At 37.6% G+C, this 15,760-nt stretch overlaps 1 protein-coding gene across 2 annotated transcripts; it reads right to left on the bottom strand.

Moving 5' to 3' along the window:
• Nucleotides 1-10,979: 10,979 nt before the first annotated feature.
• LOC111892223 (dual specificity protein phosphatase PHS1) lies at nucleotides 10,980-15,455 on the bottom strand. Of its 2 annotated transcripts, XM_023888294.3 has the most exons (11): nucleotides 15,136-15,455; nucleotides 14,889-14,972; nucleotides 14,510-14,661; nucleotides 14,165-14,369; nucleotides 13,889-14,065; nucleotides 13,637-13,797; nucleotides 12,327-13,395; nucleotides 12,100-12,246; nucleotides 11,783-12,010; nucleotides 11,529-11,686; nucleotides 10,980-11,441 (listed from the first exon to the last, which is right to left on the bottom strand). In XM_023888294.3, the coding sequence occupies exons 1-11, from the start codon at nucleotides 15,184-15,186 to the stop codon at nucleotides 11,108-11,110; spliced, it is 2,766 nt and encodes a 921-aa protein (XP_023744062.1). In that variant the 5' UTR covers nucleotides 15,187-15,455; the 3' UTR covers nucleotides 10,980-11,107. The 2 variants fall into 2 exon arrangements, with proteins under 2 accessions (XP_023744062.1, XP_052626423.1); XM_052770463.1 differs by lacking the exons at nucleotides 14,889-14,972; nucleotides 15,136-15,455 and having other exon boundaries at nucleotides 14,165-14,364; nucleotides 14,510-14,647.
• Between the last annotated feature and the right edge of the window lie 305 nt (nucleotides 15,456-15,760).

Consider the following 15,760-nt stretch of genomic DNA (forward strand, 5'->3'; position numbering starts at 1 on the left):
CCTCATCGCTGTGAGTCAAGAGTAGTTCTTCAGGGGGTAGAAAAATCTCGTCAGTGTTATCATACAGCTCTGTGAGCGTTCGATAGCGTTTGGGAGCACCACCGCCGGTGGAGCTCGAAGTGGTGGTAGAATTTATCGAAGAGTTTTGGGGGAACTGAGAAATGGGGGAATTGGGTGTGATTGGGGAATTTACCGGGGTATTTGGGGTTACCGGGTTCGGGTGACCCGATTCATTTGTCTAGTCAAAATTGTTTGACTGCTGCGACGCGATTTGATCTGGTGTGTCCTGCACCCATTCTCCCCATTCTTCTTCATCATCAAAGAATTCACTTTCAAGATCAAAGCCTTCAACAGTGAAGCTCATTCCTGGCATAGCTTTGATCTTCATGTTATCTTCCCAATTCCAGGCTCGTTTTTCTTCAAATACCACATCACGGCTCACGTACATTCTTCCGGTATCTGGGTCCAATAGCCTATAGGCTTTTGAGCCTTTTTCAACTCCAAGATGAACTAGCTTAATGCTTTTATCTTCCAGCTTCTTTAGGTGACCTTTCATAACCTTCATATGAGCTACACAACCAAATACGCACAAATGATTCACCTGTGGCTTTCTCCCGGTCCATATCTCATATGGAGTTGCATTCTTCAAAGCCTTTGTATGTGCCCTGTTTAAGATATAAACAGAGTGGGTTACAGCCTCCCCCCATAATACATCAGGCATTTCCATTGTCTTAAGGTTGCATCTCGCCATTTCAAGTACTGTTCTATTCCGTCTCTCTACTACTCCGTTTTGCTGTGGAGAGTAAGGAGACGTATAGTGTCTCTGCATCCCTGTTTCATCACAGTACCTTGTGAATTCATTTGACAAGAACTCACCTCCCCTATCGGTTCGTAATACCTTCAGCTTCTCCCCTGTTTCAGTCTCAACTTTGTTTCTGAAGTTCTTGAACACTTGTAGTGCCTCATCCTTTGTTTTCATCAGATGTATCCACATTACTCTGCTGAAATCATCAACAATCAGCATAAAGTATCGATTCCCGGAGGGTGTAGGAGGTGTGACTGGCCCACACAGATCACCATGGACCAGTTCGAGTCTTTTCTTTGCTCTAAACTTTGTATGTGTTGGGAATGGGTTTCTCGTTTGCTTACCCACCAGGCAGCCTTCACAGGGTGTCGATGGTACTGAGAATTTTGGTATTCCATTGATCATTCCTTTTTCCACCATTTGTTTCATGGAATTGAAATTGATGTGCCCCATTCGTTTGTGCCACAACCACATTGAATCATCAACTTCGACTTTGAGACATACCGCCCCGAATTCCTCTAATTCTATTTTGTAGAGTCGGTTATTTGATCTACGGACCTTCATCAACAATCTTCCAGATGGGTTGCGAACCCATAGAAAAGGATCTTTAATCCTTATTTCATCTCCTCCTTCTGCTAACTGTCCCAAACTAATGATATTACTACACAAATCAGGAATGTAGTAAACTTCATTCAGTTTTCGTCTCCCACCATCTTTGCATCTAAATACGATTGAGCCTTTCCCTTCAATCTGTACTTTGGATTCATTGCCAAACTTTACAAAACCTTGTATGGTCTTGTTCAGGTCTGTAAACTTGGACTCGTCTCCTGTCATATGATTGCTTGCCCCCGTATCAAGATACCAAATACGAGACGAGTTCTGAGAATTACCATGAGTTTGTAGCCGAGGACTGATGTTTTCTTCATTCAGAAATACCTTGTTTCCATCTTCATATGTTGCGAGTAACAGAGCAGGTTCGTCATCTTCATCTTCCCGAATTAGATTACTTTCGTAATTTCGTTCTTTCTTTGGATTTTTACATTCGGCGGCATAATGCCCAAATTCCTGGCAATTATAGCACTGAATCTCGCTTTTGTCTCGATTACTCGACATATGTTGGCTTCCCTCTTTCTGATGGTGTGAATTTCCCCTTCCACGACCACCACGGCCACCGCCGTTCCTTCCTCTGCCTCTACCACTACCTCCACGAGAACCTCCGAATCCACCCCGGCTTGACTTTTGCTTTGGATCACCCACTTGTTTCTTTTTGTTTCTATTGGACCACTCTTTGTGAGTCAACAAGAGTTTCCGATCATCGCTTTCACATGAGCTCTTCATACGTTCTTCATACGCCTTAAGCCTCCCGATTACTTCCTCAACGGACATCGATTCCAAGTCTCCAAATTGCTCGAGTGTCGAGGCAATCTGAAGAAATTTGGACGAAACTGCCCTCAATAGTTTCTTCACAACTTGAGATTCTTCTACCTTGTCCCCCAAGGTTCTTAATGTACTGACTGTGTTGATGATTTTTCCGGTGAAATCATCAACACTCTCCGTTTCTTTCATGCTCATGGCTTCAAACTCAGCTTTGAGTGTTTGGATCCTTGCAACCTTCACTCTATCTGCCCCTACAAACATGATTTTTAAGGCTTCCCAGGCTTCTTTAGCAGTCTTCTTCTCCGCCAAAGTCATCAGTAAATCCTTAGGTATCCCCTGATAAATGGCAGCCAAAGCCATATTGTCCTTCTTTGCTTCAACGAGGGTGTTAGCAGTTCTGGGTTCTACTGCATCCCAAACACCCTGGGCCAACATAAAGACCCTCATTTTGATTGCCCATGCACTGTAATTGCTCCTTGTCAACATCGGGTAGTGCAGGGTGATTTGCCCGTCTTTGTCACCATTCCCATTGCTGCCACTTCCTGCCATCTCTTCTTCTCTAGGTTGATACTTGGGCATGTACCAGGTATGCTTTGATACCACTTGTTGGCCTTTTTACAAGCCTGCAATCAATGGAACAGGTACAGGGGCAAAAAAGGAAAAAAAAAAAAAAAAAAGACAGAGCACACAGGTGCTTAAAGCTTGCAGCTTTCTGGAGCCTTTCTTTTTACTAAGCTCAAAAGGGAAAAGTGATAAATACAACGTTACCAGTAGCTATCTATTTAAACATGAAATAGTGCTAAAATTTCTGCAACTACCCCTACTAGCTTAAGACTCGGACTTTCAACAGCCAACATGGCTTGAATTATTCAGCACATAAAAACATGACATAAAACAATTAAAAAAAAACTATTTCTGAATTATTTCATCAGAGGTTCCTGCCCGGCGGAACACCGCACCGTCGGTGCGGGGAAGGGTGGTGCGGGAATGGGTGAGGGAAACCTCTCCCGTGTTCTCTCTCCAGCTGTGATTGGGTGTTATTTTTTATTTTATTTTATTTCTTTTTTTTTTTTAAATTCAACCGTTGAACAACGGTAAAAAAAAGAAATAATTTTTTTTGGCTGCAACGGCTAAATGGATTTAAATTCATTTCTTTTTAACCTTTTTACACACCTATAAATACATAACTATTTACCATCAAACAAAATTCACACAAATCCTCTACTCTCTCTACTTTTTTCTCAAAAAAAAAATGAATCTCGACAATCAAACTCTGCCTTCCGATCGAAGGAAAAAACGTCATGGTTCGAGTATATAAACATCCCTTCTCGAAACATTTTTGTTATCGATTCATCATCACAAGGAGTTTATCGCCCCCAACTCGATGCTCCCATTCAATCCCTGCTACAATTTCAATACCAAAATGTTGAACAATATTACCCGATGCAAGTTCCAAATGTTTCGCCGCAAATGTTTTCAAATTTTGTTGTGTTTTCATATCAACAATCGCCAAATCAACCTCAACCTTAAACCCAAACTCAAACTCAAACTCAAACTCACCAACAACGCCAACTTGTCGACGATTTGGATGACTTAGAAGAAGAAGAGATGGTTCCCGAAACTCAACTCACACCACCCCCACAAAGACGTAAAGGGAAAACACAAGCGCGCGAGGGTGTCGCACAACCGGGAAGACAAAAGTCGACTGCATGGCTTCCACACGAAGAGCTAGTTTTGGTCAAATCTTGGGCTGACATTTCTGAAGATTCAATTCAAGGAAACGCATAACCGAGAGACCATTTTTGGTTTCGCATTTTAAAACGGTTTCGAGAGGAGCAAGAAAAAGGTGACGAGTACCGTACGAAACATCAACTAAATTCGAAGTTTTGAGAAATAGCAAAGGGGGTTTCAATAATAAACAGGTTGTATAACAACCTAAAAACCCAACGGAAAAGCGGCCAAAGGGACGAACAAATACTTCAAGAAGCTTTGCAGTTTTACCTTGAAGAAGTCGGAAAACCATTCAAGTGGCACGATTGTTGGAAATTATTGGTTCGATGTCCTAGGTGGAAAAAATACGAGCAAGATTTTATTTTTGGAGTCCAACAATCAAAGAGAACGAAAACGGGCTCTAGTGGTTACACAACCTCCTTCGATACTCGGGTCGGTCTAGATTTAAATCAGGATGACGAACTCAAGCTAGAAGAAATTGTCCGCCCAATGGGTAGGGACAAAGCAAAGAGAAAGGAAAAAGGGACTTCTTCGGGTGCATCTGATTTCTGCGTGGACATTGACGAAATGCAGAAAATATCATCGTCGTTTGATCGATATAATCTTAATTTCTCGATCTCGTGATGAAGAAGAGGGAAAAAATTATGAAAAAATATTTTCCGTTGGTCATTGTTGGTTTGTTTGATTTTTAGTTTGTGTTTTTTTTTTAATTTTCTAGTTTTTAAAATTTTAGGTTTAATGTAAGTTTTATTTTAATTAATGAGATGTTTTTTATTTTTAATTAAATTTTATGTTTAGTATTAATTTAAAATTTATAAATCATAAAAAAAACTTATTTAAAAAAAAAATATGAGGAAAGGGCTTCCCATCCATTCCTTGGGTTTTAGGTGAGGGAAAAAGGGGTATGACCCACAAAAATGAGGGAAGCTTCCCTCCCATACCCTCCGGTCTAAAAGAAAGAAGATTAGGAGAAAGAGAAACACAACTTATATAATGTCAAAGGGGAAATAAACCCAAACTTTCCATTTACAATTACCAAAACCGCCCCTATGTTTCATCCAACTAAAAACTAAAGAAATCGTATTATTTGTCAGCTTTGAAGAATTCATTTGTAACTCGTTAAAGCAAACATCATTCATTGTCTTCCAAACACACCACAAGTAACCGTAGCAAATAGCGAGGAGAATCTTCCTCTTTTTAGGACAATTCCCCCATGTGGCCGCAAAGTTCAAAAAAAATCGGAAATGGAAATGAATATGAGGAGAGATACCACACCAATTTAAAATCCATACGAGAGTATCAATCACAATAGGACAACAAGAGAATGTGATCTTCCGTATCTACCTCATTGATACACATTACGCAAGAAGAAGATGGAACTTTAATACCTCTTCTGGACAAAGTCGTCGCCGTGGGTATGCGCCCCAAACAAGCCTTTCAAATGAATCCAATACATTTAATAGGAACCAATTGCAGCCAAACAGTGGGATTGCTTACCGAAATGGTCAATTTTCTATCTATGAGGCCTCTAAGATCGCTCACAAGGAACTTGCCATCAGTCCACAACCTAGACTTCTGATCATCAGGACCATTAGACCGCACCACCTGGCTAACCATATTAATAATTAAATTCAACTCCAACATCTCTCGCGGAGTACTGAACTGCCTTTTCCAAGCCTACGAAAACTTGTCATCTGCCGACGTGTCAACTATAAAACAAGATTTATTCTTGTCAAGCACACATAAAGATGGGAAGTTTGTAGCCAGGCTTCCATTCCCTAACCAATCATCGAGCCAGAAAAGGGTGTGTGCTCAGTCCACCACCTCCCACCTGAAATTCAAAAATGTGAGAAAGATCGATATCAAGCCCGCTAAGAACGAATATGTTTCTAACGTTAGAAAACAGGTATCGATTTTCGAAGGAGCTACATTCTAAGTCGAGATAATTAATATTCAAACGAAACGCAAAGTTATAATTTACGACCCCAAGCTAAATGCTTATTCCAAATGTGGTCCTGCACTAGCTGAGCATTGTGTGGTAATTGCCTCGTGAGTCATAATTTGTTTTGAATGCCGAAATATGATTAATGAAAGGACCCTAGAAAAATTTCATAAAAAACATGGGCAGCATAAGAGGAATTGTTATTGAAAACAATATCATTCCTTGCTCGCCAAATTGACCAGATGATAGTTAAAGAAAATTGCATGAATTAGTTTTTTGCCCCAGGTCGAGTTCTCCATCTATTGTGTCTTAGCTAGTATGCCACATGTGTTTACAAATTGTTCATAACCCATTTCACACCAACAAAAAACTTTTTCCTAGATTTCACAGGCAAAAGAACATACCCAAACAAATGTTCTCCAGTTTCCTCCTCAACCCCACAATTTATACATAATGTTGAGTCGACCTTATGCCCCTTCTTGCTAATGCCATTATTTTAGGTATTTTTTTGGAACGGGCTGAATTTTATAAAAACACAAAAAAGACCCTAGCGAGGAGCTAGAGGCCAATAAAAAGAATTACATTGGGATGTTTTGAATTGATGTAACGTCCTAAAAATCAGAGTAAAAATTTCAATTTTTCAAAACCAATCCAACGACCACAATAGTTACAAAACATTGTTTCCAAGAATAACGGTCATAATCAGAGTACCTCAAAATCCAAAATCATAAAAACCAAGAGGATGTGCACGATCACGTTTTCACTTTTCCATGATTGTCTGAAGTACCTGAAACAATAAATTGAAAATGTAAGTCAACGCTTAGTGAGATCCCTCAAAGTACCACACACAACATATATAACATATACAATCATGCATGCTATCAATCAATCATTGGACTGGAATACCTTCAGGTCCACAACCATCGGGTTGGATTCCCCCGGTCTGTTGGTTCACGCACATAGTAGTAAAGCCTCAACCATACTATGTCGACATATGCAACAAATAAACATATATAAACAATCAACATGTAATAGGCAGATCTACATATCACGACCGCATATCACATCCTATATACTAGGATACAGATCACTACAGCATAACAACATTCTATATACAAAGATATTGATCTAACAGATCACTACAGCATAACAACATTCTATATACAAAGATACAGATCTAACAGATCACTACAGCATAACAACATCTTGTATACCAGGGCACATAGCCTAGTGGGTCAACATTGGTGCATTCGACCCATAAGTATAGTGAGGAGAACTCACCTCTTAGTCTGAAAAGATAGTTGAACAGGACATTGCTCCGAATATAAGCTCTACCGGTCACCTATACATTGAAAATGACCAAACTCAACTACAATTCAAAATACCCAAAATACCCCTAATTCAAACTTGGTCGAAATCTGGTCAAATTCAAAAGTCAAAAAGTCAGCTGAGTTGACTCAGCTGAGTACGCCCAACGTACTCAGCTTGTACGCTTAGCGTACTCAAGGTCCAGGATTGAGGCTCCCATCGCGTATGCCTATATACGCCGAATGTAAGTGTAACATTTCAATCTTCAGGTATGAATTTAAAAGCTTATTATTTATATTTTCAGGGCAACTCGACGAGTTGGAAGGCTCCAACTCGTCATGTAGAAATATATTATAAAACTTTATAATAAGTATTTTTATTTTTATGTGACCATTATGGTATGTTTGTGCATTACGTGAAACCTAATTTGGAAATGTCTTCACTTGAAAATACAATGTTGGATTGAAAACATATATAATCAACATAGTTGTGCATAGCACTTAGGATGGGTTGACTTAAGTGTTTTTTGGACACTTTTTGGGAATGATTTGTTTTTCAAATTTGTAACTATTGTTTGTCTTTGGACTATTATTCGTCTTCGTGATGATTAAGCTAAAAGATTTAGGGATGAAATTTGCTAACCCATTCCATGGAATCATGTATGATGGACATATGTTACCTAAATGTTGATCTCCGTGATCTTGTTGCCTTCTAACAAGTTTTGGGTGTGATGCTACTACCCAATTTATGCCATTGGACCATCAGGATCCTAGAATGCAAGGTACTTTGTTTTAACGGTAGAGAACTTGGGTTGAAAATCTAAAAGCATGTGCATTGCCTATGAATCGGTTTTGTAATGATTTAAATAATGCTTCTTAACCGCAAATACCTTATACTTATAAACGGTTTTTGATTTTTTTGGAGTGTTAGGACTTAGGAATTGGATTATTGACGTTATCCAATTCTATTCCAAAGTCTAACTCCACGTTTACTCACTAAGCTCCCCAAGCCTAACGTTAAAATTTTGACACACACTCATGTTGAAAGATTTGTAAAGATTAGGTTGGATATTTAGAAGGCCACAAATCATGTAGTGGTTGTTCCTTGACTTTTGTCTTGATATTATATTGTACACCATCATTTTATAAATTTTCAAACTTGGATTGTTTAAATATAATTTGGGACCTAAATTCCATAATATTTCCTATAAATGGCTAAATGTTTTGAAAAGAAATCTTTATAACTTTTAACCCATACGAGGAGTGTTCCAAAATACATATGTGGGTGCAAGATAGTCACCATATTGTACAAGAAGTTCTCGTTATCAAATAAATTTATTGAAAACGAATGGATTTTTGGTTGGATTTCCTTGGATTTTGTTTGACTTTTCGAGAAAACATGGCATAATTACAAATATACCCCATGGGGAATTAAACGTAAATACTAGTCCCTACTCAGATAAAAAACGAGCCTCTTACATATAAAAATGGACTTCAACCGATACACTACATTTATTATTGTTATATATGTTGAACGTTCTTATATATAATAATTTCCAGCTTTTTGTTGGGGTAGATAGGAGAACAAGGTTTCTAAAAGCGATGAGAAATTGGATGTTCTTGAAGAATGTGTGGACACTTTTTGAATGTGATATTTCGACCTTATGTCTAGGTTACACAAAATCCAGATTATGTGGATAATCCTTCATGGAACGGTCTTGTATCAAGACAATTATATGAGGCCACGAGCAAAGGTTTATATAGAATTCAAATTCTTCTAATTATCAAAGATAAGTATCAACCATCATTAAATATTAATTATGTCCCATAAATAAGAGATGACACTTTCGAATATAACTATGGAAAGTATATTCCGTAAGGAGGTGAAATCCCCTTGACCCCCGCCATTCGGTCGGACCGTGATCAAACTCGTTTTATACAAATGTCCACTCTGCACCCCCTAACTTGTAATAGAATCAATAATTAAACTCCATTGGTAATCTGTAAATTTTGTTATGTTAAAATGACCTGGTAACATTAAAACTACCAACATTTTGGGGTGTTCCAAGTCGTTACCCTTTACGACCCCTCGACTCTTGTGGACCTTGTGCGAATGACTACCATACACATGCTCTAGTCCGACGTGATCAAGGCGATTGTGTCCATCTTCATATGAGAGATTAACGGGTTATATTATTGATAAATAATGAAATGGGGGTTACAAATCGCTTACAAGTCACATTTTAACAAAACATCCTTTATAAATAAGTGTGTGGCGGATGTCATAATGAATTGTTTAAGAAAATATGCCCTTACTAATCGTTTTATTTTGTGAACATGACCTCGAAGAGCTATTTTAAAATATGATTTGCTCCATTATACATAAATAATAAATTTTAGCAATAATCAAACATATTAAAAGCATTTACTAAAAAGTCTGGTGAAAAAATAAAATACCATACATGATTAAGTCATTTTCAACAATATATATTTTTCAAATATTTTTATTATGCACTTTTTATCATTATAACTATAACTTTAATTTCTAATTTTCTAATACATTTTCATGTTATAATATGGTTCAAAATAATGGAAATCTTTCGTATGAACGTTTTAATTTAATAGAACAACTATTATTCCATTGTTAATAACAATGAATAAGTTATTTTTAACAATTTATATTTTTCATATCTAAACATTTTTCGTCTTAAAATGATTTTTCATTTTTAAAACGCCTTTCATATTATTTCACCTTTAATCACCTTTTGTCTTAAATGAGTTTCAATATTTTAAAACATTTTTCATCTTTAAATCATTGCTTGATAAAGGAATGCAATGCATGATAGGGACTTAACTGTCTAACCAATGTTATCTCAGCATATATCATCTTTCATCATCAATCTTAACATGGTGATTAAATACGGCATGTTTGTAAGCTAGCACAAAGCACATAAAGAAAACATAGGCACTATAACATGTCAAACTATGTAACATGTGAACAACAAAACACATGTACGACGCAAGGGATACTTGTGAAGACATTCTAGAATATGTCAAAGCATCATCTTTCTTTTCTTTAGTTTGCATGTCCATATATTGAATAAATGCAATATATCTGCCTCCTATAGACAGGATGCATGTCCCGAGTAGCCCAACGAGTGTCTTGGGCATTCTACATAGTGTCATGTGTGTTATAGTATGATCGTGGAGATCCTAATGGAGATCATGGTAATTTGTTAGCACCAACAAACCATATGTGATCATCATGTGTGGATTAAAATAATTTCATGTGTTGTAGGATGGGAACAGTCAAAAGATTGACACAATCAATGGGAATTTCATTAGGAGGGATTTGGATGTCGGTATGACGTACAGTGGCGACATGCATGCTTGTAGTGGCCTGAAGTGTGGTTTGGAATGGCCCTCTCGTGTCATCAACCAAAGGAACTACAAACTCATTGGTAGTGACAAAGGTATTTTGGTCATACTGGTAACCTTTTGAATAATATATCATTAAATGGTGAGTAAGATCATTTGGGTCATATTGGTAACTTTGTCAAACCATTTTATAATTTTTTAGGGAAATATTTATGTAGTTTTTCAAAAATAGGGACCATTAGATAATTTTGTAGGGACCATTTATTTAATTTTTTTCTCAAACATAGAGATCATTAGATAGTTTTCTCAAACATAAGATAATTCTATAAATGTTCCTGCAACCTAAAATAAAAAGTACATGGAGCAAACATGTAATTTAAAAGAATAATAGAATGCATTTTAGATAAGTAGAACGAACTTCTAGACTATAAGGGTTGGATAACTTAAACTTACTAACCGTTTTACTTTTATTTAAAGTTTTTACATTCTACAGGTGTAGCTGCTGTATGTATGATTATAAAATAATTTTTACAAAATACAAATTTGGCATAAAGAAAATGTTGCAGTTCAATCGCTTGAATGAGATTGTCTTGGTGTTGAAATGTTGAGTGCCTCCAAAACCTTTTGAATCTCCATGCTCATGGCACTGTCTACACTCCCTGATGACAATTTCTTATGCGATTTCTGCAAATGAAGCTTCAGTGAGCTGCTGCTCAACCCCGCGTTCTTCCCACATATCGGACACACCTTCATTGACGGCTTCTTCTGTTGCCATTCCATTGAAACCTTCCCGTGCACCTTCCTCTCCACCTCCACAAGTACACGGGCAAATCCGTCATTTGGCTGTGCTCTCCTGTGAACCCTTCTTAGCTTGTTCCATGCCCTCGACAAAGTCAGCTTCCTTCACAACAAAATCAACACATAATTTTCAATTACCCCGGCCTTGTGTTTATAATAACTATGTGTAAAGACAGACTCTTTCACTTACTTCCTCATCATTAAGTATGCAAGAACAACTGTGGCACTCCTGCTTCTCCCTTCAAAGCAATGAACAAGAACCTTCCCGCCTTTTTCTTCAACAGCTTCAATAAATTCATGAGCTTCTTCAAAGATCTGACTGATGTCTGCTTCTTCTTCATCACCTATCTGTTCATGTTCATCAATCATCATCACAAACACCCCCCCTTCTTTTTTTTTTTTTTTTAAAAAAAAGAAAGGAAAGATTAATAATTAATCACTTACAGAAAAGTTTTGATACTCAAACAAATCTGCCCGTTGAGATTCAGCCTGGCCGATTTCATTAGAACACAAGCACAATATATGTGTAATCCCTAAATGTTGCAGTGTATAAACAGATCTTGCAGCTAATGCCCCTCCAATGAATAGGCTATTTGTGATCAGTGAAGGTTTTTCTGTGTTTCCAGCATCAGATATTAATGATATCCTCTCAAGGATATGCTCAAGCCTGAGCTGTAAGTTGCACAAACAAACAAACACAAAGTTAATAATAATAATAATTCAGATGCTTCTTGTTAATATGGAGATAGTGATATTTTTACCTTCAATTCATAAGCATCAACAACAGAATTACTCTCACTGCCCTCGAAAAACCCTGAAGTGAAGTTATTCTCTTGGCAGAGCTTTACTGCTTCATTTTTAAGTAATTCGTTCCATTGTTCTAATTCTTTGTTTAGTTCAGCATCAACCTGAGGAAGATCAATATTTTTTAAAATCTAGAAAACTTATCCAGTTAAGAAACACGAAATGAAGAGTAAAACAAAGTAACCTTAGCATATTTATGAAAATCACGTAGCTTTGAGGTAATACGCATGCTACGAAGAGGTTCAGAACCACTCCCTTTATTACTAGACTTTCCATGTGAAATTGGGGAAATGGAGTCAAAATTCTCTTTGCAACCTGAAGATGATGCCCCCTTTGAAGAAGCTGTTTTCTGAATTTCTGTATCATTACAACCCTCCTGTGTATCACCCTGTCCTTTACCTTGTGGTGAAACACAGTGTGATGGAGATTCAAGAATCATCAGATCCTCTTTATCAAAATCACCACCCGAAGATTTATCAATAATGTTCATGAAACTCCTTAAAAGACTATCCAACTTCTGGTGAAGTGTGAGAAGAAATATATGAAAACTCTGCAAGTTCATGAGGGCTGCACGAAACCCACTTCTGAATTCATGAACAACCGAAATCATGTCTTTGAAGGGCGAATTGTCCGGAGGAGTTTCCATGGCTTCTTGAGGGACTCCTAGTTTCCCACTTGTTATTTCATATAAAAGATGTGATGCGTATTCAGGGCTGTTGATCAAAAGTTCAACAAGTTTCGGGTAGTTTTCTTGATCACCTGCACGTTTTCCGGCGGGTGGCCGGCGAGGGACGCCGGAATCAATGGCTACAATGTCAAAATCACCGATTATTGGATCGATTGTAATTTGTCTTTTTAGGGTTTTTTCAGAAGAGATTGGAGATCCTATAGCATCAGAAAGATCAGAGCTTTTTGATGATGATAACTCCGACCCATCCACACTCATTCGGCTATCTACTGAGGTTGACCTTCTTTCTTTCTGTAATGCCCGAATTACCCTTGGTCTGTATCTTTTGATAGCAGAATCAAAGGCTTCTTCTAACGCGTCCCTATTTGCAGTTGCCATTTTGTCAGCTAAAAGTAAATTTGCAGAATTGCCCCTCCAACGAAGGTAACGACATGGAAGTCTGTCTTCATTTCTGATAACAAGATCCAACATTAAAATTCTCCCAAGGGCAGCTGCTGTCTTTTCTGCAGCTTCTTGGGTTTTAAATGCACTTGAGCTTTCCAATAGAGGACATCCATGCACATAACTGTATAAAAGGGTAAATCGTTATGTCTTCTAAGGTTTATTTACAAGAATTTTTAAGGGCATGTTGCTAGAAATAGCAACGTACTTTACTCATTTTAACAATATAGACAATGTACTTTACTTTATACTACGGGTAAAAAGTAAAGTACATTTGACCATATTGATAGATAGGGGAAAGTATGTTGCTATTCTCTGCAAGTTTCCCAATTTGCAATTATAAAGTGAGTGAAGTGTAGTAGTACTTCATGAGATAAAGGCATCGGCTGAGTTCAAGAGCTTCTAGAAGTTCCGAGCACGTGACTTCACCAACTTCATCTCCATCAGAAACTGCTGCTTCTTTTGCTTTTTCTGCAGCTTCTTTGATCTTTAACCATTCAGTACTACAATTGTGAATGACTCTAGCCTGAAAAAGTTCAAATGTTGTAAGAGGTTGATTGAAAAGATTATGAAAATGATGAATCCGAGAGAAAGAGAGAGTAAGAAAGTGTAATAACTTGTGGAGTTCTGACACCTAGCCATCTTGCAAATTCATAGCCAAGGCGTTCTGATTGTGTAGCCATTCTAGAAGAAGCTATTTTTATTACAGCTGCTGCTTCCTTGGGGAGAAACTCACGACTTTCATTGTTGTTGAATAGTGCAAAGAATACAACTCCACCAGAATTCACTGTCACCTATATTCAATACAAACACAAACACAAACACAAACCCTAATTTGTAAGTTTTCAAGAAAGAAGATGGAAGGGGAAAATTAAACTCCTGAATTCACATACCTCTAATGCTTTACTCATTTCATCCTCTGAATGCTCATTGCTACTACTATGTTCAGTGTGATGAAGTGAAGAAAGCATGTCCCAAGAGAAGGAGCTTGGATCAATGTTCAACATAGCAGCCTTACCAAGTCTTTCCCACAAACTGATTTCTGCAACTTGCTCAAAAAGAGGAGAATTTTTTGATTCCAAGCTTAAATCTCCTGCACTGAACAGTAATGACCACAATTACAGATTAAGCTATCAAAGATTCCAATTATCCCAATCTGTATGATTGGTTCATTTTGAATTACAAATGATAAATTATCTATCAATTAATCAAAGAAATTTTATAAAATGGAAGATCACCTCAAGAGCATATTATCAAGTTTTTGAGGGCGATGAGGACGATGAGGGAAGCCAGAGGACTTATACTTGCCACTACGCTTCCGTACTAACTCCAACCATTGAGTAAATCGAAAAGCAGGGCCTGCTGCAATATCACCTAACATGTACAATACCTGCAACAACCAAGAGCATTCATCTCTATAACTAATCAACATAATATTCCCTCCATCCAGACCCCTTTCCATAATTCATGAAGATTGGAGATACACATGAATGAGTTGCAGCCTTGAGGGAATTGATTCATGACTCGTTTTAGAAAAACAATAATGATAGTCTCAGAAAGTGGACTACAACAGTGAAATGGAGATAAAAATAGATGAAAGGAAGCAGGGGAACGAACACGAGAGGTGACGGTTAGGGGCAGAGGGGCGTCAGTGTCGTCAGATCCGAGATCATACTCCTTATACTTTTCTTCTTCTTCTTTCTGCATATTCATGCATATACATACATAAATTAGACGATAAATTAAGGACACGGAGCAATGTAGAACCCTAGATCCGACGTAATAACGTACAGGTGTGTATTTGAATTGAAAATGAAAAGGTAATTCGGAAAAACTTTGGAAATGATGAAGAGAAGTTGGTTACCTGAAGAGAGAGAGCGTAAAGGTCATCTTTGGTTTCATTGGCCGCCATCATTTGAATTGGATAAAGCTGTTTGCGACCTTTTTATGTTTTTTTTTTCTATTGTTTCCCGCTTTTTCGGGATCTACGGAAAGAGATACAGGAAGGCCGGAAACGGTTGCAATCGGTTTTTAACCGTCCAGCACACGGCGGTGGAGGGTGGCAATAATGCAATATATACTCTCCTTCAGGGTTGATAACAGAAAACGCCCCAATGTTTGGTAAATTGTCGTAAAGTCCCCCCCAACCATCTCTTTTGAACAGATTGGCTATGAAACTGTCAACTAACGACCCTTTTGACTTTTGAGTAGAGATGGCAACCGGGTGGGGAAACACAGGGACCTAATCCCCTTCTCTAAATCTTCATTCCAAATTTCCATTGGGAAATATAAATAAACTTCCATCCTCACCCCCAACGGGGACTAGGGATCCCCAACGGGTAACAGAGATTTTTTTTTCTTTTTTAACATGCAAACTTTTACGTAAGAAAAAACTCTATATTTCAATTTTATCCGCATAAGTTTAAAGATTTTATAAAATATATAAGTACCCATAAATTGCATAAAAAATATAAATAAATTTTCTACCA

Source organism: Lactuca sativa, chromosome 4 (genome assembly GCF_002870075.4).
Source record: "Lactuca sativa cultivar Salinas chromosome 4, Lsat_Salinas_v11, whole genome shotgun sequence".
Lineage (NCBI taxonomy): Eukaryota > Viridiplantae > Streptophyta > Magnoliopsida > Asterales > Asteraceae > Lactuca > Lactuca sativa.

Coding starts and splice junctions, on each gene's coding strand:
- LOC111892223 (XM_023888294.3), bottom strand. CDS start 15,186: ATGATGGCGGCCAATGAAACCAAAGATGACCTTTACGCTCTCTCTCTT. Junction 14,066..14,164: donor AAATGAGTAAAGCATTAGAG/GTATGTGAATTC, acceptor TATTGAATATAG/GTGACAGTGAATTCTGGTGG. Junction 13,798..13,888: donor TAGGTGTCAGAACTCCACAA/GTTATTACACTT, acceptor GAACTTTTTCAG/GCTAGAGTCATTCACAATTG.